The 20,162-nt window shown below is 48.1% G+C and overlaps 8 protein-coding genes across 8 annotated transcripts; 4 read left to right on the top strand and 4 right to left on the bottom strand.

Annotated features, from left to right (window-relative positions):
- Nucleotides 1-9: 9 nt before the first annotated feature.
- On the top strand, nt 10-751 carry N7446_004549 (DUF3602 domain-containing protein; the record flags this gene model as incomplete). The annotated part of the gene is made up of 5 exons (XM_058513298.1): nt 10-31; nt 95-125; nt 235-304; nt 420-542; nt 620-751. 5 exons carry the CDS (start codon nt 10-12, stop codon nt 749-751), a joined length of 378 nt encoding a protein of 125 aa, XP_058374627.1.
- Nucleotides 752-1,348: 597 nt separating this feature from the next.
- On the bottom strand, nt 1,349-3,430 carry N7446_004550 (DUF2406 domain-containing protein). The gene is made up of 5 exons (XM_058513299.1): nt 2,607-3,430; nt 2,461-2,538; nt 2,287-2,400; nt 2,176-2,229; nt 1,349-2,116 (listed from the first exon to the last, which is right to left on the bottom strand). Exons 1-5 carry the CDS (start codon nt 2,785-2,787, stop codon nt 1,413-1,415), a joined length of 1,131 nt encoding a protein of 376 aa, XP_058374628.1. The 5' UTR covers nt 2,788-3,430; the 3' UTR covers nt 1,349-1,412.
- A 1,198-nt stretch (nt 3,431-4,628) lies between these two features.
- Nucleotides 4,629-6,086, bottom strand: N7446_004551 (uncharacterized protein; the record flags this gene model as incomplete). Its single annotated transcript, XM_058513300.1, has 2 exons — nt 4,629-5,557; nt 5,615-6,086. 2 exons carry the CDS (start codon nt 6,084-6,086, stop codon nt 4,629-4,631), a joined length of 1,401 nt encoding a protein of 466 aa, XP_058374629.1.
- Nucleotides 6,087-7,452: 1,366 nt separating this feature from the next.
- N7446_004552 (glycoside hydrolase family 12 protein) lies at nt 7,453-8,841 on the bottom strand. Its single transcript, XM_058513301.1, has 4 exons — nt 8,450-8,841; nt 8,341-8,399; nt 7,866-8,284; nt 7,453-7,816 (listed from the first exon to the last, which is right to left on the bottom strand). The coding sequence occupies exons 1-4, from the start codon at nt 8,745-8,747 to the stop codon at nt 7,585-7,587; spliced, it is 1,008 nt and encodes a 335-aa protein (XP_058374630.1). The 5' UTR covers nt 8,748-8,841; the 3' UTR covers nt 7,453-7,584.
- Nucleotides 8,842-9,430: 589 nt separating this feature from the next.
- Nucleotides 9,431-11,793, top strand: N7446_004553 (glycosyltransferase family 2 protein; the record flags this gene model as incomplete). The annotated part of the gene is made up of 3 exons (XM_058513302.1): nt 9,431-9,712; nt 9,768-10,487; nt 10,540-11,793. The coding sequence occupies 3 exons, from the start codon at nt 9,431-9,433 to the stop codon at nt 11,791-11,793; spliced, it is 2,256 nt and encodes a 751-aa protein (XP_058374631.1).
- A 2,178-nt stretch (nt 11,794-13,971) lies between these two features.
- On the top strand, nt 13,972-14,503 carry N7446_004554 (unsaturated glucuronyl hydrolase; the record flags this gene model as incomplete). Its single annotated transcript, XM_058513303.1, has 2 exons — nt 13,972-14,049; nt 14,312-14,503. The coding sequence occupies 2 exons, from the start codon at nt 13,972-13,974 to the stop codon at nt 14,501-14,503; spliced, it is 270 nt and encodes an 89-aa protein (XP_058374632.1).
- Nucleotides 14,504-16,367: 1,864 nt separating this feature from the next.
- Nucleotides 16,368-16,735, top strand: N7446_004555 (uncharacterized protein; the record flags this gene model as incomplete). The annotated part of the gene is made up of 3 exons (XM_058513304.1): nt 16,368-16,405; nt 16,470-16,483; nt 16,533-16,735. The coding sequence occupies 3 exons, from the start codon at nt 16,368-16,370 to the stop codon at nt 16,733-16,735; spliced, it is 255 nt and encodes an 84-aa protein (XP_058374633.1).
- A 1,068-nt stretch (nt 16,736-17,803) lies between these two features.
- On the bottom strand, nt 17,804-19,846 carry N7446_004556 (allantoate permease family MFS transporter; the record flags this gene model as incomplete). Its single annotated transcript, XM_058513305.1, has 7 exons — nt 17,804-17,855; nt 18,002-18,182; nt 18,238-18,586; nt 18,682-19,101; nt 19,166-19,371; nt 19,439-19,534; nt 19,597-19,846. The coding sequence occupies 7 exons, from the start codon at nt 19,844-19,846 to the stop codon at nt 17,804-17,806; spliced, it is 1,554 nt and encodes a 517-aa protein (XP_058374634.1).
- Between the last annotated feature and the right edge of the window lie 316 nt (nt 19,847-20,162).

Below are 20,162 nucleotides of genomic sequence, written 5' to 3' on the forward strand. Positions count from 1 at the left end.
GATAAGCCTATGGTCTCGCACGGTCGTGGAGGTATTACCCGCTTTCTATTCTATTCTATTCTACCCTATGGATATAATACTGATATGTACCTAGGCCAGGGCAATATCGGCCATGATGATACCGAGTACGTCCCCGCACTTGCATCCCACACCACTCCATACCACACAATACGATATGATACGATATGATGTGATATTATATTATAAGGAAAGACCAGGCCTAACAGGAAACAGATACGTCGACGGCGAGATCGTTCGCGAGGGCGTCTACGGTGACCAGGGTGATGGTGCTTACTCTGCCGGTGTAAGTACATGCCCAGGTGTACTCCAAGATCTAGATCCAGGTCCAGATCCAGTTCCTCCACTATACACTACAGATCAAGTCTCTACCTCATATATACTAACAACGCTCCCAACAGCGCGGCGGCGCAGGAAACATCGGTTCCCCAATGGTGCGCCCAACCTCGAAAGTCCCCCACGACGCTGAGATGATCCCCGAGTTAGCGGTTCGGGGGTCTACGGATGAGAATTATCATACTGGGGTGGGTAGACACATTTGCCCTTTGCTTGAGATCAATCTTGCTTGGGTTCGGTTGCTAACTGGTATTTTGTGATATAGCGCGGCGGCCAGGGAAATATCCACCTCGACGAAGCTTCTTTGAAAGAGAAGAAGGAGAAGGAGAAGGAGAAGTCGCTTTCGCATGAGGGGTTGGCGGATAAGTTGAAGAATAAGTTGCTTGGGAGGAAGTAGATTGTTAGGAGAGAAGGGAGGAGAAGGGGAGAGAGAGATAGGGATGGGGTTGTTAGGATTTGTTGTTTTTGTGATTCCCATTTTATGTTTGCTTGAGGTTAATGGAATGGATGCGTTTTTGATCTTGTTTTCTTGCATATTGGTTTGTTGTATACTATAACTTAACGTTATCTCAGGTAGGCCGCATATCTCTGTTGGTATAGATTTGTTGCAGGTATCTCTGGTCAGATATGTAAAGTACATATAAACCTATTCAATGAAGCAAAGCAAGGAAATTCCCGAATGAGATTCGAATCTGAATTTATCGATTTTTGCAAATGAAGATAAAGTACAGAGTACAAAGGAATGCCCGACCAAGAGAATACAAGACACTAGGAGAAAAGAAAAGACAAGGTAGCATAAATAAGTGAATCCAGTCCATCGCATATTCCATGGTCCCATGTATCATAACCTCGTTACAGCTTGTGATATGAAAACAAACACGAAAAACAGGAGAAGAAAACAAGAAAGATGAGGAACGCCAGACCCCAAACAAGCCACAGAAAAAAAGGGGATGATGCATCTCAAAGCATAAAGCACATAATTCCAGGTATACAGATAGAATACCCCAGGTCAACACAACAAACGCATTACCCATCATCCAGACCGAATATCAACGAGTTCAATCTTTGCTAAACCGGCGCTTAAACCAGCTCTTCCTCTTGTCCCCACCGGACTGACTCTCCTTCTTCTGAAGGACACCAGCTCTACCCCCACCCATAGCTATAGGAGCCTGAGCCTGAGCAGGAGCAGGAGCATAAGCAGGAACAGGCCGTCCACCAACGGGCCCACCCCAATTCGGATCTCCATTGGGTTGTACGCCCTGCTGTCCACCCTTAATATTAGGCCCAGCCCCAAACCCATTGAACCCATACTCAGCCTGAGCACGCTCATCCATCCGCTGCTGGTGCAGGGCCTGCTGCTGCAACTGGTCATTAGAGCTATTCAGGGAGCTGGGGTCTGTAGTCTGGTAGACGTCCGTATGGCCCGATCCGGAGCCAGACAGCGCAGTGACGTTATCGTAGGAACGTTGGTAGCCGTGGCCGGGTTGCGGGTAGCCGTATTGGTTGTTGTTGTTGTGCATTGTGTTTGCGATATTGCCGTATTGTGGGTCTTGGGAGATCGGGGAGGCGGGCGCTGTGGAGGTTGAGGGGCCGCGTGGGTGTTGGGGCCGTCGGGAGGAGCGGCTGTTGCCGTTATTGTATGGGTAGGGGTTTTCCAGGGCTTGGGGTGTGTTCTGGTAGGCGTTTATGACGCTGTCTGGGCGTGATTGGGATTGGCCGTAGGGGTTTTGTTGGTCGTAGCGGGATGAGTGGTTGTTTTGGCCTGAATGGTGTTAGAGGTTGGATATTGAGGATGGGATTGGGATTGGGATTGTAGCATACCTCCGTAGTAGCTTGTTCGTCTGCTGAAATCGCCCATTTGTGATCCCGCATCTTCTACTCGATGTTAGACTCATTTCCCGCCCGATAGTCGGCCTATTGGATTGGACGTACCTGTTCGAGCGTATGCCGCACGACTGCTGCCGTAGATGGCCGCCTCAAATGATCGAATTGTATCTAACGGTCGCTCGAAACGTGGTCGGGTGGGGTTTGACAGGTCAGGATCGGCTACGCAAGGGATTAGCAAGGATTCCAACGGTCAACGGCCAGCGGAGAACGAGGACTCACTGATAACATTCCCGAATTGATCTTTGTGTTCCATCTCGCGGAGAGAGCCCAGATTGGACTTTTCCAGGGCCATCATACCTGTGAAGGGTTAGAATGGAACAAATGCGACCGGGCGAAAGCAGGAAAGCAGCAGTGACAACACGTACTGGGCTGGAGTTCGTTCATGGCGACCAGAGGATCGGCTTTGGTGTGTAAATTGCGACGTGCTTTCTCTTGAGAAGACTCAGAAGGACCACGTTTATGGCTGGAAGTGCCTGATTCTTTTGACAGAGACTTGTCGGATTTGATGCTGAAGCCACGGCTTCGTCGAGGTTGGGGGGCCGCCATTTTATTAGGTCCACCGTACTTGGTGCTAGCGTCCGAGATCAAGGCAGGTCTGAAACGGTTGTGATCTGCTGTGGAGTTGGGTGGATGTGCCAAGCGTATATCTGTAGAGAACGATGGACTGTGAAGTGGACTGGGGACTGGTCTGTGTCTATGTCTGTGTCTGTAGTGTTTGCAAGTTGTCTATGTGAGACACTCTTTGAGAGGCGAACTGGGCCCGATTCGAGATGGCAGTGGAGACGTGTAGTACAATGAGGGACAGGCCGAGAAGAATTCAAATGAAGCACTGTTCAAGTTCAGTTCAAGCGAAGGAAGAAAAAGGAAGAAAATCAAGGGAAGAAAAGAAAAGGCAGAGATGGGGAACTGGATGGTTTTGAGCCACGCAACCTGCGGCAGTGGACGGCTTGCACAGTCACCAGCCCAGCCCAATTCAATTCAATTCATGCACTATTTCCACAATTATTCACTTTCTGTTAATCCTCTTAATTCTTCAGATATTCAATACACAGCCCAGTCCGCATCCCGCGATTGGTGATGTTCCTCCGCTCCCAAGGGACCAAGTGGCAACCTAAAGACTCGAATTTTAAGCGACTCATCTCCGGTCCCAGGGCCCCGTGCAACAGTACCTGCGCCTGAGGAATACAGGAAACTCCACGTTTGCTATGCTAACTCGTAAGTCCCTACATATCCGACGATGCCATTCTACACTCTCTACAGGGTATTCCCCTATGCTAACTTACCATAAAAGTCTCACCTTCTAGAAAATTCGGGATAACCCGTTCCCATCCGCTGATTCCGGCGTGATCCAATTGGCCAAATCACCACATTTGATTCCTTTCCCAGCATTCACATGTGCATATGTGCACATGTATTGTACTGTAGTTCTGTGAGGTTGCATATACATGAACGCCAATTACGTATGCGAACTAGGCACCCTGGCGTATGTCAATACGCGCATAAGTTCCCGGACGGGTGGCAGGGGTTCGGGAACCTGATGCCTGATGAGATGTAGAATCAGCTGATGCATCAACTTGCGTTACAATACAATGATCTAGTAAATATTGAATAATGGATCAGGACAGGGCATGGATCTGTATTGCGCGTCGAATGTTCAAGTGGGGCGAGCGTTTTTTTTGCCGTCTAAAAATAGTTGGGTTTTTATGCTTTTGCATTACTGTACGAATTATGGTTATTCAATTTGGTTTTAATTTATATTATCTGTTGCACTTTTGTATCCTTAGATAAACTTATGAGACACTCTGACTACATTTACTCATTTATGATATATACATGTACTGCACTCACTCTTTAAGTTATTTAACGTTGAGATCGAGATGTGGACCCTTAGAGAGGCCGAAATCTCCGCCACATTCTAGCCCTACCTCGGTATCAATTACTGTACTCGCAACGGTGCCGATAAATACCATATCCATTCTAGTACAGATACAGTACTATGTGTCCACAGCCACTTAGAATTGGATTGCGCGTGACCGAGCCTCATCTATTCCTGGAAGTATGCTTTCCAATTTGGTCTAGGGCGTTCTGTATCTGGACTGTACTAGCGCTTGAGGCGTGGTTGTTCTATGGTGTTCTAGAAGGGCTCGTTACATAGGTCTAACACCGTAGACCTCGGCAGTCTCTTACCTAGCACTAGCATTGATCAATGCGAATTGTGGAGATAGATAGCTGTTGAAAGGTTATACATTTTTAACACAAGGCTCGGCGTTGAGTATGAGCGCGGGGGGGTATATATCTATAGTACAAAAAAAATCATAAAATGAAGCATTCTCAAGAACCGAATCCGAGAATGATGCAAAACAAAAAAGACCGAGAAGTATCAAACCTCAAGCAGAAGAACCATCAGCCGTCTTGGTTGCTTCGTGCTGCTCCTCAGCAGTAACCTGCACCTCATGACTATGCTCCAACTCATTAAGAACAATCCACGTAGGAACAAACGCAAGCAAAGTAATACCGAAGTTGAGTCCGATACTGACGAAATGGTTCGCGTTACCCTGGGACTGCATAGCCCATGCAACAGTCTGACCCAATGCCTCGAATCCACGAAGGATACCACAGTGGTAGGAAAGCGAGGACAGATCTGTGCTGTACTGGCCGATGAGCCAGTAGAGGAATTGCTGGAAAGCCTGGCCACCAAAGGTCCAGAAGAAGACCAGGGCGTAGGATTTGTTGAAACCGCCCTTGAACCAGTCGAAGAGAGGAGGTTCGGGGGCGTCGTAGAATTGTTTCTGGAGGATTGTAGCCCAGATCCAGGTTCCCGTCAGAATGACCACGATGGAAGTGAATGCGATCTTGGCGCGAGTCTTGATGAAGATGGACTGGCGGTCTAGAAGCCCGGCGAGGATAAAGGAGGAGGCGATGCCGGCGAAGTTGGTGAAGAATGAGGAGAAGGCGCGCGAGCGGACGGTGAAGTAGTCTGTCAGCCAGGTGCTTAGGAAGCCGTTGTAGAAGTAGCTGATGAAGAAGGATGGCAGGAGGAGGAGAACGCGGCGGGTTGCGATGAGTTTGAAGGCGGCTTTGAATTCCTTTGCCCAGGTTTCTTGCTTGTGTACAAGGACGAGGGATTTGTCTTTGCGTTGGACTTTCTCGGCCGGGCTGAGGCAGAGCGCGATTGGGAGGCCCAGGCACATGATCACAATAAAGACGATGTAGGTTGAGGCACTGACGGTTCCTTTGCCGGAGGTCTGCGCGTTGAGGCCCAGACTGATTGCGCCGCCGACAATGGGACCGGCTGCTTTGGCTGTTTGCCAGATAGCTGGGAGGTTGTTAGTATAAGATATCCAATGTATGCAAGTGTAGGACATGTACATACCGAGATAGAAAGCGCGCTCGCCAGGGCTGGGATAACCAATGATAATAGCAGCCTCGGCCGCCCAGAAAAATCCAGCAGAGATACCACACAGTGCACTACCGAATAGCATGAACCAAGTCGTGGGGTGGTAGTTGTTGGTATAGAGACCAGCACCGTAGATGGGGTAACCGATAGCACCAAGAACAAGACCAAAACGAAGACCGATGCGATTGTTGATTGCGCCAGCAGCGACACAGACAACCGCGAAAAGACCGTAGACGAGAGCATTCGCCGCTGAGACGGCGTAGGGCTCAGCAGCACCACCAGCTCCAACATTGTTCAGCGCATCCCACATTCCGGGTGCAGTGAATGAGACACCACTCGCGACAGCGATCTGGAAGGGGATAGATCGGAAAAATGACCACCGCGAACGGGTGATCTGGGTCTGTGGCAACTCATGCTCGATCTCGCCTGCTGGGACCTCGGTGGACATGATAAGCGCGAGACTCTATCGAGTCCTATGTACAATATTAAACAATATTAAAGAAAGAATGGCAAAGAAAAAAGGAAGAAAGTACCATCTGGAGATTGATAAAAAAAACGTGCAAAGTGGGTCCTGAAGATGTCGTGCTCAATGCCAAGGGGAGAGCCGCAGAGTTTGACACATCGGAACCAGCTTCTTTATTTCGCCATCGTTGCTAAAATGGCAACTTGTCTCGTGTGTTGAGTATATAAGGGACATGGTGGTTTCGATAGAAGGCAATTTGAGGCATGATTTGCATATCAAATCCACCCATACCCTGCACGTGCTGATCCCGATCCATGAAGAAATCAAACTGACCAGCCACCAGCGATGGGGTGATAAATAGATTGAAAATAAAGCTCATCGGGATTTGGCGCAGTAGTAGCGTGATGCTGGCGTGATTCTGAAAAATTTAAGTCTAGGCCGGGATAGCCAGACCGATGCGGTCGGTATACTTGCCGCACCGACAACGCGCTCGGTATCCTTAGCCATAGCAACAGCGCTCAGCTCGCAGGAGCGGGCTAACATCTGCAAGATGTTTTAGTGGAAAAGTATCACTGTTAATAATAGCAGTACATTAGTACACACTATACCGTAAAAAAGAAAAAAAGAAAAAAAAAAAAACAACCAAAAAAACGATGCATGTAAAAAAGGAAAATGAAAACAATCCCTAAACCGGAATGCGCGAATTGTACGGTGTTCTTGTACCCCGGAGCATCCATCGAAGCTGGTAATGATGTACTCAACTAACCATCCCGTCTCCGCAACATCACAGACAAGCAAAAGGCAAACCCACTCTAAACTGGAAATGTAAGACAAAGGTTCAAGTGATTCAGAAACTGCGGGGACGATCAGCAGCATAGCCCGCACCTTAGAGCGAACATAATAGGCAGCGCCGTTAAATGGTAAAGCGTTAATGTGAGACAATTCACTTGTAGACATTAACTTGTGGTGAATATGGCATCGACGTGGGCTGTGTGGTGCTGATATTGCTAATTGGTTTCATTGGTTGTATTATGTACTTTGGTTTCAGCTAACGCTCGAGTCAAGGCTTGAGCCAGACTTGGCGTATAATGCGTTGTTTGGGATGACTGTATGACTGCATAACTGGAAGTTGCTTTTGTATTCTTTGCTGTATGAGTATGGTGCCATCTGTGTCTGCAACGTGGAGTGCGGGGGAGGTTACCCTCTCATCGCCGGAAACAGACTGACGGTATTTTGTAATTATACGGGCAACTAGGTCATTTGCCATATAGTCAATGTAACAACTAAAACCTGTTTTCTTTTCCGAGTGGTTTCTGGACAAGTCATACCAAGTAAGATGGAGAAAAATGAAGTAGAATGAAATTAAACTCGATTCATGTAGAACGCTTCATGTCTAACGTAAAGCACAATGCTCGTAATCATACACTTTACAAACCCTGACCTCAAGTCCGGATGTCGATCTTATACTGCGGCACCGAGAATGTCACAAAGCTGTTGGAGTAGAAGGCTTCGGTTCCGAAAGCCAAACTGCCCAGGAAGTCACCTTTGCTGGGGGAGAAAGGTCTTGCAGTTTCGAAGGGTCTAGAGAGTAAAGATCGGTGATGAGAGGGTAGATGTCACCAGTGAACCTTTCAGTGAAACCGCCGCCGACGGCTTCTTGCGCAACCCAAGACATAACAGTCTGGTCTTGACCGTTTTTGCCAACGAAGAGATCGCTGAGATCAGTTAGCCAGTGCATCCAGCGTTCATGGGCGCACAACTTACAATGTAGTTCCATTCAACTCTCTGGTTGCCTTTGACTTGTCACTGAGACCGATCGGCTGGGTGGCAGCACCAAACTGCGCAAACCACACCATGACTTCGTACTGAGCATCGGTACCGTTCTCCGCTTTATCCTTGTCGCTGTCCAAGAACATATCAATAGCCACGTTGGTATTGAGGTTCGCAGCGGTCAAGTCGGCTTGGGATGTGGTCTCGGCGGTGGTGTTGCCAACTCCATATGTCCAGTGCAGGTCGAGATACAGCTCTTGCATCGAGTCCAAAGCAAGCGGCAAGACATTATCCACCCGGATGTTGGAGTAAGCGTGCACAGGCTGGGTCTCTGGACCAGCGTCGAACATCCAGTTCACGGAGAATTCCGGTGCAGTATTGGTGGGATAAGTCTCGTTCTTGAAGGTAGTCACCTGTAGCAGAGATAGATTAGTAGCCACTCAATCGAGTCGGGGTTGGATGTACACACATTCATACACAATTTGCCAACAGTGGTGCCTTCCACCACACCCCATTGATTCGGGTTCACTGTATTTGTCAGTCATTATTCGCAGTTACTCGAGTCCGAGTTCACTCACGGGTATACTGCTCGGACTTGGATGGTGGTGTAATTCCCCATGAGAGATCACAGTACTCTGTGCTTTGTGTGCCGTGGACCGAAGAGGTACTGTTGTGGTTGCCGCCGTCGCCTGTACTTCCACTCCCACCATTTCCTCCGCCTGTGCTAGAGCCATCCTCTGTGTTTCCACCTGTGAATAAAGGCTTCTGTCCTGTTGCTGCTCGGTGGGCGTCGATGCCCATCAATGCTCCAACGCTTCCCCCGACCGGGATGGCCACTAGGACCGCGTTGATGATCAATCCTACTCCAAACACCATGGTGCAATTCACAAACAAAGAGCAGCAAATAGCAAGAAGCAAGCAAACAGCAAAGCAAGGTGAAGAGTGAAATTTGAGAGGCAATCGACAGTGGATGTGTCTCAGACGATCGAGACTAGGACAGAATCCACCTGAGCCACCTGATAAGAACCACACTTTCATCTGGTGGAACAGGAACAATACAGGCCAGGCACCGTAACGGCACATGCAACGCTGTTACCCGATGCACAATTTCCATAGATTGATCGACAGGCTGTTTTCTGATTGGTCAGATTAGGGTTCCAGTTGGAAATTAGACAAAGACCCTATGCGGTTACAATACCATACCACGGAAATCGAAAAAAGGTACCCGCAAACGGTAAACACCGCAGTTAGTCCGAGAAAATTACAATTTCTAAGCAAAATACCCCCAGAATACGCAATTAAATGGTAATCTATTTTTGTAGGCGTATCACATCTCGCCGCATGCGGTTCCACCCTCTCCAGCCCACTTTGTACCTTTGCTTGGCTACGCTAGTCTCAGGGCTTGGAAGTCTTACCTCGATTTACTTAGATAAGAGACTTTCTCTCTTTTCTTCACATTCCAGCACTGGCTGACCACGTTCGTTACGGGAGCATTCTTCGGATCTTACATTCTTCTCTTTACTTTATTCTGTTCTACAAGGCTAGTGCCTCCCGACACTATGGACGGACGCTATGGTCATGACGATCAGGAAAAGGTCGAGATGGATGTCTATCGAGGCTATGGCAACAACAGCAGCTTCGAACACCCCCGGCCATATGCTTCATACTCCCCATCAAGAGCCTTGACTCCGGTGCGACCGGGCCATTTCCCTGTCGATGAGTATGGCCAGCATGTGTGGCTTCAGCCCGCCACGCGCATGTCTGGAAACTCGGACTCGCTCCCAAACACACCCTGGGACTCACGAACACCGTATGACTCGCGGTCGGCCTCTCCAACACTGGTAATGCTCCCCGTTCTGTTATCTCGGCTACATTCTAATCCGTCTCGATGAACAGTACCAGAACAATGGAATCGGCGAAAGCCACATGAGTCTTGCTCCCCTCGTGACCGAACCCGCTTCACCCGGATTCGCCAAAGATTGGGTCAAATCAGGCTCGATTGCTCGTCTTTATGACCGGGACGATGCGGAAACTTGGAAAGGATGGAAGCGCTGGGTCTTCGCTCTGGTCCCATTCCTCACGTTTGCCAACACGGGTATCTACTTGTTCTATCTCGGTCTGCGTATTGCATGCATCATCATGGCACAGAATGTGGCCCAGGTCTCGTACGCCGGAGCCTGGGTTTTCGTGGCCATTGAAATCACTGTTGCCATTCCCTCACTTATGCACAACTGCTGGACGATGATGGCGTTGAAGAAGCGAGGCCGCCCAAAGCTGCGCTTGACCGGCAAGGACTGCCCGACTGTCGATGTCTTCATTACTTGCTGCGGAGAGGAAGATGAAGTCGTTCTCGATACTGTCCGTGGTGCCTGCGACCAGGACTACCCACGCGACCAGTTCCGCATCATTGTCTTGGACGACGCCAAGTCCAAGACCCTGGAAGAAGCCTGCAGCCAAATCGCCATGATCTACCCCAACGTCTACTACATGGCGCGTGAAAAAATCCCCGGCAAGCCGCACCACTTCAAGGCCGGTAACCTCAACTACGGTCTGGAACAGACTACCCTTCTGCCCGGCGGTGCAGGTCAGTTCATGGCTGCGCTGGACGCCGACATGGTAATTACAAATTTCCCGCCCGTATTCAAATATACATTCTGACGGCTCGCAGATTCCCGAACAAGACTGGCTTCGTGCGATCCTTCCCCACTTGTTGGTGGATCCTAAGATGGCCCTTGCATGCCCTCCTCAGCTCTTCTACAATACCCCTGCATCCGATCCCCTGGCGCAGAGTCTGGACTTTTTCGTGCATGTTATTGAGCCGATCAAGGACGCGCTCGGTGTGGCTTGGTGTACTGGTTCGGGTTATGTTGTTCGACGCGAGGCTCTCGAAGAGATCGGCAACTTTCCGCTTGGTTCCTTGGCTGAGGATGTCGCGACTTCAACGCTGATGCTTGGCAAAGGATGGAAGACGGCATATGTGCATGAACCGCTTCAATTTGGTACCGTGCCTGAGGACTTTGGTGGACATCTCAAGCAGCGTACACGATGGGCTATTGGTACTGTGGACACAGCTGCCAAGCTCAAGTTCTGTCTTTGGGGTGATGCCGTTCGCAAGATGACCGTCGCTCAGCGTTTCTCTGGATTCCTCTACGCCACTCTCAGTGTGTATACTCTGCTGCTGACAGCTTCTCTTTTCGCCATTCCTATCATCCTCCTGTGGGGTAAGCGCCTAGTCGCCTTTGCGACCGAGGAGCAACTGCGCTGGTTGATCTGGGCCTGCTTCGCTGCAACCATCTCCAACCGTCTGTGCGAAATGGCTCTTTTCATCCCGGCTGGCTACCACACTGGTCAGCGAGGCTCGCGCTACCAATTGTGGATGTCGCCCTACATTGCTCTCTGCATCGTGCGATCCTTCATCCTGCCCAAATGGCTCGGTGGTCAAGCACAAGCCTTCAAGCCAACCGGTTCTCTCGGCTCCGCTCTTAATGAGCGCGATGCCAAAAAGTCCAAGAACATGTTTGTCCGACTTCGCGTCATCCTCGTCAACTACATGGCCAGTTTCCACCTAGCCTTTGTGTACGTCACTCTCGTGGCAGTGGTGATCTCCTCCTACCGCTGCTTCGCACAAAACACCAGCTTCAGAGACATCATCTTGTGCCTTATCACGCACGCCTTCTGGCCCCCTCTCACCTTCCTCTTCATCTGCACTTCCCTCTGGACCCCGGTCTCCTACGCTATCGATCCACCCACCATGCCGGAGCGCGAGGACCTCCTCACCCGTGACCCCAAGACCGGCGTAGCCCATCCAACCAAGAAGAGCAAGAAGATCGCCTTCGGTGGCCAAGCCGCGTGGTTCGAACTCGAGTACAGCGTCGCCACCGTGGCGACCATCTTGGTCTTCGTTTACTCCTTCATCTTCTAATTTTAGCTACCTGGCCTTGAACTCCCAGGTACACTTTTGCAATCTAACTGTATAGATAACGTGTCACATGGTCCAATCTTATGCGGTGTTTGTCCATTTACATTCCCGGAGTGTTATGTTATGCCTGTTTTCCTCTTCTCCCTGTTTCTCTATTTTGTTTTCTTTTTATTTTTTCTACATGTGCATCTACCTACAACAATCAGGGACCCTGGATCGACGGAGTTAGGCTTTTGGCTTTACATCTGATTTGCCGTTGCAAATCTTATAAATACATTATATCATCCGAGATGAGATCGGCTGAATTGATACATCTGCTTTCTAAGGTTGTTTACCTTGCTTGTAACTCGCGTCCAATGGTTGGTGATCGGCGTTTATTGTAGGGGCGCCGCGCGTTACGTTGCCTGGGTATCCATGGATGTGACCTGTAGCCTGTGAGATTATGCATCATGCAGTGTTTTTCCCGTTAATCTTTGATTCGTAATTCGGATTATCCATCCCAGCCTCAGATAAGATATAAAATATATTTTGTTATGTATTATTCGAGCTAGGGGTAGACCCTCATCTTCTGCTAGGGTCGCGTGCTTATATTAACATTAATTACCATATCAACAGCCAATCCGCGACAGGGTTGGATTTTCACTGCTGCCATGCCGTCTCTTCATCTGAGAGATAAAAAATTGGCTCAGTTCATCCACTGGCGACTCATCCATTTCCTTCGCACTAGAGCCCTGGAAGTCTGATGAAAGGCCTAGGTGTAGTGGGGGCCCCATCGAATGACCTTAGCCCACACGTTGATCATAGAGCCGCCGATTCTTCTTCACGCAGGAATTGCGCCAGCACCAATTCTTTGTTTGTGAAAAACGAACCCAAACGACCAACTCTGTTCTGACAGCCATGCTGTTCCTAGGATTACCCTTTGGATCAATTGGTGGCAGAGGCGCAATGTGGATACGGATATCCTTGATCCGGTTGTTGCTTTGGTGCATGTACCGCGATTGAGGCAACATATGGATATCCACAGTGCTCCTAGGAGCCAGTAGTGATAAGGCTAACGCGCGAAAAGATGATTGTGATTATACGATTCAGAATTGACATGACCACTTTAGTCCAAACTATTTAAAAGCTCATGATTGTTCTTATAGTCGAATCTATTAAGTTCGTTTCTCGCTACAGGATCTTGTCATTACAATACCCTCATTAGGGCAGCCAAGCAAATATGGATTACAAGTTGCCAAGGGTATCAAACAGGATCATTACTCCAGACACAGAAGATCAAAACGGACATACATGGCAAGCTGGTATCATCCTTCTAGGTTCCTTTTTTCGAGGGATACATGGGCTAACAAGCCTGTTCCATGGAGATAATGAATCAGGTGAAAACTTCCATCAGATCGTCGGCCAATTCAACCACGGGGATCGCAGCAATGCAAGCCCGGTTTTGCAACCGTCCGTTGACCAGTACCCGTCTGGCTCTGTAGCTACCTCTGTTGCTACCTCTGTTGCTACCTCTGCTGTTAGCGCAAGGGACATTATATCGCAGCAAAGCACCATGAACGCTGAAACTCAAGATTCATCCCCTCTGGAAGGGAAGAAGAGAGCAGTCGAACCCTCGATACTCCCACGAAAACTGAGGTCCAAAAGATGCATTGAAAAAGATGTCCAAAAGCTGCAGAAGGCAGTACAAAGATGATAAATGATACCATTCAGTATCTACAAGCGGTATCTGATCACATCTCATCTTCCGACACAATTTCCTCTAGGGAGTGGCCCACGATGCAACCCGCCACACAATTGCTACTGAACAGGTACAAAGACATTATCGCGAGAGAAGAAGTGGAAACGCATGCTGTGTCCGTCCGAGGGGGGTTGGTTTTGCTGCTGCGGATGAGGAGCGACTATATGATTGAGAAGCTCCTCGTTCTTCTTAGCTAGTCTTGGTAGCATGACTAGCCATTACAACACGTTGAACATGGAACTCAGAATTTTTGTCTGAGAATTTACTACAGGTTTACTACAGTAGGCCTCAGACCCATCAGTCCATGGGATATGGGATCTCTGGGTACGATGAAATTTTGACCCCGACGACAGAACTTCACGTTCGGACAACAGTTGTCTAGAATACCTCCCGTCTGCAGCCATAATAAACATCGTGCAAAATTGCGTATTGTGGCGTTTAAAATGGCTGCCTTGATCTTTCACAGCTTCGCGTTGACGAGCCGCTCGTTGCGTGGAAGGGGAACATGTGACATGGCTGCAGTAAGAAATGACGCCTTTCCAGATCCCACACTGAGCTTCAGCTAACTTGGCTATCTAGGTATCGACCTTCTGTTCTACGCGGGCAACTATCTCAAGAGTGAACGCCTCATTAACATTGCACCCACCCATGCAACTACGCTCCTATCCAGCCATCTCCGCAAGGAATCCAGACCAAATGAAGTAAATCGCTATTCCACATACCATGTTGTAAATTTCTCCCCATCCAATAATAGAGCTCTGAACAAAAAACACACCTTCCAAGGCTACTCCTACAGCTCGACGTGGGCGTGTGGGCAATCCTGGGGCGGTTTTGGGCTACGCTAAAACCTTCACCAGCACAAAGCGACAGGATTTCCTCGACGCAGCCACGGGAGCAGCGGAGCAATTCATTTTCGCTTTAGAATCCGTCCCAGCGGCAGTAGAGGAACCGCAACACGGCGGCCGCGGCCGTTGAGTTCCACTTTGAGCTTTCACGGCTCCGATTACCAACACCGACGAGAATGATCGGATGGCTCCTCTGCGCGATGTCTCGGCGGGAATAGTCGCCGTTAACGGGATGTTGGTTCTGTACGGAAAACTTCCAGTCTCGGAAACTATGCATCGGTCTGGAGATATTTGGAGTACGCGATGCGCATTCTGAATGATACAACTGCATTGGCTTATAATCTGGACGAGATGTGCTTGAATATCGATGGAACGAATGGAAACATTCGGGTGGAAGCATGTGATAGTGGCCGTCCTCATTTTGATGCCATTCTGGAGAAGTTGACAGCTATGTTCAACGGTGACTTCCCGGAACGGTACTGGAATCATGGCCTAGTGTATGCGGATTACTGCTTCCTGGAGCTGGGGAATCGTTTATGTGATATGGGATTGATTTGGGTTGCGACGATCGAATGCTGCCCTTCGGATGGACGATATATAGATCTTGTGTACAGGAATTCTCTTTCCACGACTCTTAAATCTTTTACATTAACCTAGGGCTAGCCCATTCCACATATGTTGCCCACATGATACAATATACATAATTTAAGTGGGTGCACTGTTTGGCCTCATCCACCCCTTTCACAATGTAAGCCGTCTAGCGACTATGCGCCCCGAAAGTATTTCTATGGTAGACCAGCCCCGAACCCTAACTCTATTACGGACCATATACCGGCCAAGGTTAGGTCGGATTGGCGTCTCCAGTAAGTTTTATCCTAGAGGCTCACTAGCCCGTATCCGAAGTTTTGCACCGATAGGTAGTCGGAAATGGGGTAAAAGGAAAAGGGGTGAGCACTAAAGCGGAAAGGGAAGGCCATTCCACGCGCCCTGAAATCCGACGTATACAATGTCCCTAGGAAAAATGCGACTCAAAATCAGCTGGACATGTAAGAGATTCAAACCCAGTCTGAATAAGAAATTTTAAAGCCTAGCAATATCTCTAGGCCTTTGCATCTATTCGCACCAGCGTCCACCTGTTATCGCTGTCTGGGAGATGTGCAGAAACCTCTTAGTCAAGAACTCGTATTATACTGTAGCCCTGATGCAACTCTCTCCAAGTGGCTGAATATCGGGTGAGGACAAACAGGTTGGACAGTACGAGGTAAGTGCGGGTACAACAATAGGAATGTAGATCATTCTTACGGGCTACGATAGGATTGGCCTATTGAAGGAAGGGTGAGATGCCAAGATTGACTCCGTTTCTGCCAAGTCCTCCGCCCCCGCAAGCCCTACATTGCAAATCAAAACCACATCGATCAACAGGCACATCTGTACATAAATTAGCAGCACTCATAGTTGTATGGGTGGCCTGAAATATGTACATTATTGAAGAAAAAACCAAAAGACGCATAGCGAGGTATAACTTCATGACAAGCATAAAATTATCGAAATGGAATGGACGTGATGGACGTGATAGTGGGCGCAATGGCCAAGAAATCGAAGATGCAAGCCTGGTGCATTGGAAAACGAGCGAAAGGTTACATTGGGTTTCGTAAAATCTCGCAATATAATACCCAGACGAGTAAAAAAGCCAGTCTAAGCACCGGCGGCGAAGCCGGATACGAGAAGTGGGTGGTTACTTGCATAGTTTCAACATTGGGCACCCTGCGTAGGATCGGGGTTAGCTATTGTGACCAAAAGGGTCGTATTCACATCCTATGCCGCCGGATAGTTAATTTGATTGTGCTCACTTAGCAGAGCAGGATGCCCAACTATCAGGTATAAATACTACACATTCTCTCCATGAATCTTGCTCATAATCATTCATCATCCAAAATCGCAAATTCTGCAATCCAAGTCATATCAGTGAAAACAAGTCGCCATCCCGTGCCAAAATGAAGTTCAGTGCCACTGTCGCTCTTGCCATCCTCGGGTATGTCATTCTTTATTCTGATATGGAAAAGAGAGAGTTGTAAGACTAACACGAATTTCCCCAGTCTCGCCGCCCAGCGTCAGTTTACCCCTACTATTGATTTACTCAATCCTGCTGACAGTTACAGAAACTCTGGCCGTCGAGTCCGTTGAGGCAGTTGAGCCTCTCATCGAGAGATCCGAAGCCATCCAGGCTCGAGACATCGGTTGCTACCAGCAGGGTACCTCCAGCAGGCCGGCTATGTGCTACAAGCCCAACTGCCCATCCAACAGAAGAAGTGTCTTCTGGGACTTCGGATGTCCCAGTGGAGCCTGGAAGTGCTGCATCTAAGTCTGGTGAAGCTTTGGTAGAATTGACCATGGCTCTGCGTGGCACTTTTATATTGGAGGAAATTCGACCGGAAAGAGAGGCCTTGTTCCTTTACTGGCGAGCCAGTCGATGTTTGGAATATACGTTAAGATCGTGCACAATCTTTTCGATATCCTCACGCTCTTTAGTTACTACTATCTTTGCTCCAATTGACTAAGCTTAGTTCAAGTAAGTCTCATTTGTAGGCTCATAGGATATACTCAAATCCGCTGTCTATACTTAGTGAGACAGATATCCCTAAACCCCCATTCCTAGGCATTAGGCCACATAGCTAGTTGACTGCATGCTTGTTGGATTGCATCGATCATCTAAAAATGATTGTATTGCTAGCAGTCATGATACTTAGTACCAAAGAGATTCCTAAACCCTCCTAGGCCTCCATGTACTAATATTTAGTAAAATATAAGATTTTAGTTAATAGAGTCTACTTAAGTGCTATATAATCGTAATTTTTCTAGTATCGTAGGCGCGAGCTCGCGGTAGTAGATAATATTATCTTCGTGTCCCTTCTATGTTATAATTTCTGAGCGAAGCGAAGCAAAAATATTTATATATAAACCTACGTGATATAGTATGTGTAATACGCTCCTCGAGTTCTTTCTAAATATTTTTGAAGAATAAAGTGAACTAAAGTAAATTATAGTAGAGTAAAAGGAGCGCTCCGGAACTTAAAGTTATATTTTGCTCTACATATCCGTTATCGTATTTTTGACCCTTCCCTTCCTTTCCTTCCCTTCCCGCCGCTATACACTTGGCATGCAGTACGTATTGTAGTGTCATTGTCTGCACTGCACGGGAATACATAAACATGCTTTCCTACATATGTATAGTAAAGTATACCTTGACCGCACTTGTGCTACGGAAAATATCATATATCCTGCCGCGTCATAATCTGTACAGTATCTACAATCTATAGACAGGACACCATTTTGAAATAGATACATGTGCATGTGCATGGAACTATTTACTAAGTCTCCATACCGTCAACGTCTACATTAATGTAAATATAGACGTAAACGTAAGCGTAAGTCACAGCGTATAAACAAAATCATGATTCTCCCGGTCTGTAAGATCCAGCCACCTGAAATAGAAGAGTCAGTCAGTGAATCCAATTTCAAACAGATGCAGATACAGATACAGTCCGGAGTACGAGGTATCCAGAACTATACTGTATATTGGTGGACACTGTAGACAGTAACTCAAGAAACGAAAAGAGAAGCAACTTACTCCCGGTTCTCCACTCTCACATAGTCAGCCCTCGAAACGATAGCAGCTTTCCGTCGGTTCTCCTTATTATACCACCACCAAATATAAAGCAGGATCAGCACTGACACGCCCCAGCAGCAGATGATGATTATCTCGGCAGAGATGTAGCGCGGTGCATCTTGAGGGCGGAACGTTAATGGGCCTGGACGGTTAGTATATAGTAGATCCAAAAATAGCGCCCTCTAATGCGGACTCACCGATAATATTCCCAGCACAATACCCAATAAGATACAAAGCAGCCACAGTCGTCTTCTTAGTATATCCCGCAACATTCGATGCAATCAACGACAGAAGCGCAACAAATGACGTCGGGAATGCCTGCGTCATGTAATACCCAATCAGTCTCCCGATGTTGTTCTCCAGTGGCAATGCCACAATTAGGACGACTCCAACCGTCGCTGTCAGTAGTCCGCCTAGACTACATAGGATTCGTTGCCCGGTCCGGTCGCCCATGTAGCCGTTTAGCAGTAGGGCCACGACTTCGACTGCTCCCGCTGGTGTGCCATATAGTAGGCTTTGTTCGGGTGTATAGCCGAAGCTGGTGATCTGTCCAACAACAAGAGTGGCATTCGTTAGCCCGAACTTCCAATATAGAAAGACCCGTAAAAATGAAGAAGTAGGTAAAAACATGAATAACATACCAACTGACTAAAAAAGTTCGTAATCCCCCCGTTCGGAATATCAGCAATAAGCGCGAAAAGAAAGAAAGCCCAAGTCATAGGATCCAGCAATGCCTCTTTAGCCTGATACCACTTGAAATGCTTATTCCCAATTCCCTGCTGGTTAATGCGCACACGGGCAATAGCAAGGACGCGGTCTTGTTTCTTCAGCCAGCGAGCGTTGAGTTGGCTATCTGGTACGACCCAGAGGAAGACCAGGCCCAGGAATATTGTTAGCAGGCCCGTGAAGAGGAAGACAATTTTCCAGGGGGCTATTAGGGAGCCGTGTTTTCGCGTTCCGGTTGCTATTCCGTAGGCTACGAGGCCGCCTATTATTTGGCCCCAGCCGTTGAAGCTGTACCATATGTTTACTCTTTTGCCTTGTTCGGTGCGGGTGTACCACTTTTGCTTTGTTAGTTCTGGGGCTTGGTTAGGAAAGGGGAGGGTAGGGGTGGTATGTATATACCTGGGAGGTGAGGAGTGCAAAACCCGGTGTGACGGCTGCTTCGAATACACCTAGGAAGAAGCGGATTGCGATTGCCCCTGGGTAGTTCTTCGCTGCGGCGAAGCAGCTGAGGATTAATCCCCAGATTATTATGCATGCTGCGGAGTATTTGCCTAGTGGTAATCGTTGCAGGAGGCGGTTTGTTGGATATTCCCAGGCGATATAGCCTGGATCGTATAAGTCAATGTCATATCCTCTTAGTAGAGAATGTATAACAAGATAACCTTAACTCACCGAAGTAGAACAAACTACCAAGCCATTGGTACTGATCATCAACCAGATGGAGATCCTCTTTCAGACCCATGATACTGGCGTAAGATAATGTAGTTTCTGGAACATGTTAGTTGTAGATCATAAATTATCAAATATCCTGGCACTGTTGAATAGCATACTATCGAGAAAGTTCATTGCATAGACGAAACACATTATCGGCATAATATGCCAGTCAATCGTACGCACAAGACGGCGGTTCGTTGCTTCATCCAGTTCAATTGCTTCCCCCTGCATCTCTACAAAGGCTTTCATAGCCTCATCTGCATCGGGCGCATGTTTCAACAGTTTGGGGTCGTCGTTCGTCACGGTCATTTCTATATCCACGGCCATGGGAACACCCCGCGAATCTTCGGTGTCATCTTGTGCCATTATGTGGCACGGAATAATGCAAGACGCAGGATTGTTTTGTAGAGGATAAGGATATTGGAGTTATGGGAGATGGGGGGACCGAGCTGGGAACATGAACTATGTAATACTGAATGATATCATGGATACAGTGGGTCGAGAGGCGCGTTATATAGTGCCTTGAAAAAGGACCCTGAGTCATTGGGGAAACCTGAATTGAGGGAATATACAATTAGCCTTTGATAATTGACAACGAAATGCGATTTGGATTATCTGGGGCCCCGCGGATTGGCGTGGATGCTGCTCAATGGGAGAAGAAGGGATCGGCAGAGGAGGGCGG

The sequence above is a fragment of the Penicillium canescens genome (assembly GCF_028828765.1).
Source record: "Penicillium canescens strain IBT 15451 chromosome Unknown utg000003l_segment0_segment0, whole genome shotgun sequence".
NCBI classification, from domain to species: domain Eukaryota; kingdom Fungi; phylum Ascomycota; class Eurotiomycetes; order Eurotiales; family Aspergillaceae; genus Penicillium; species Penicillium canescens.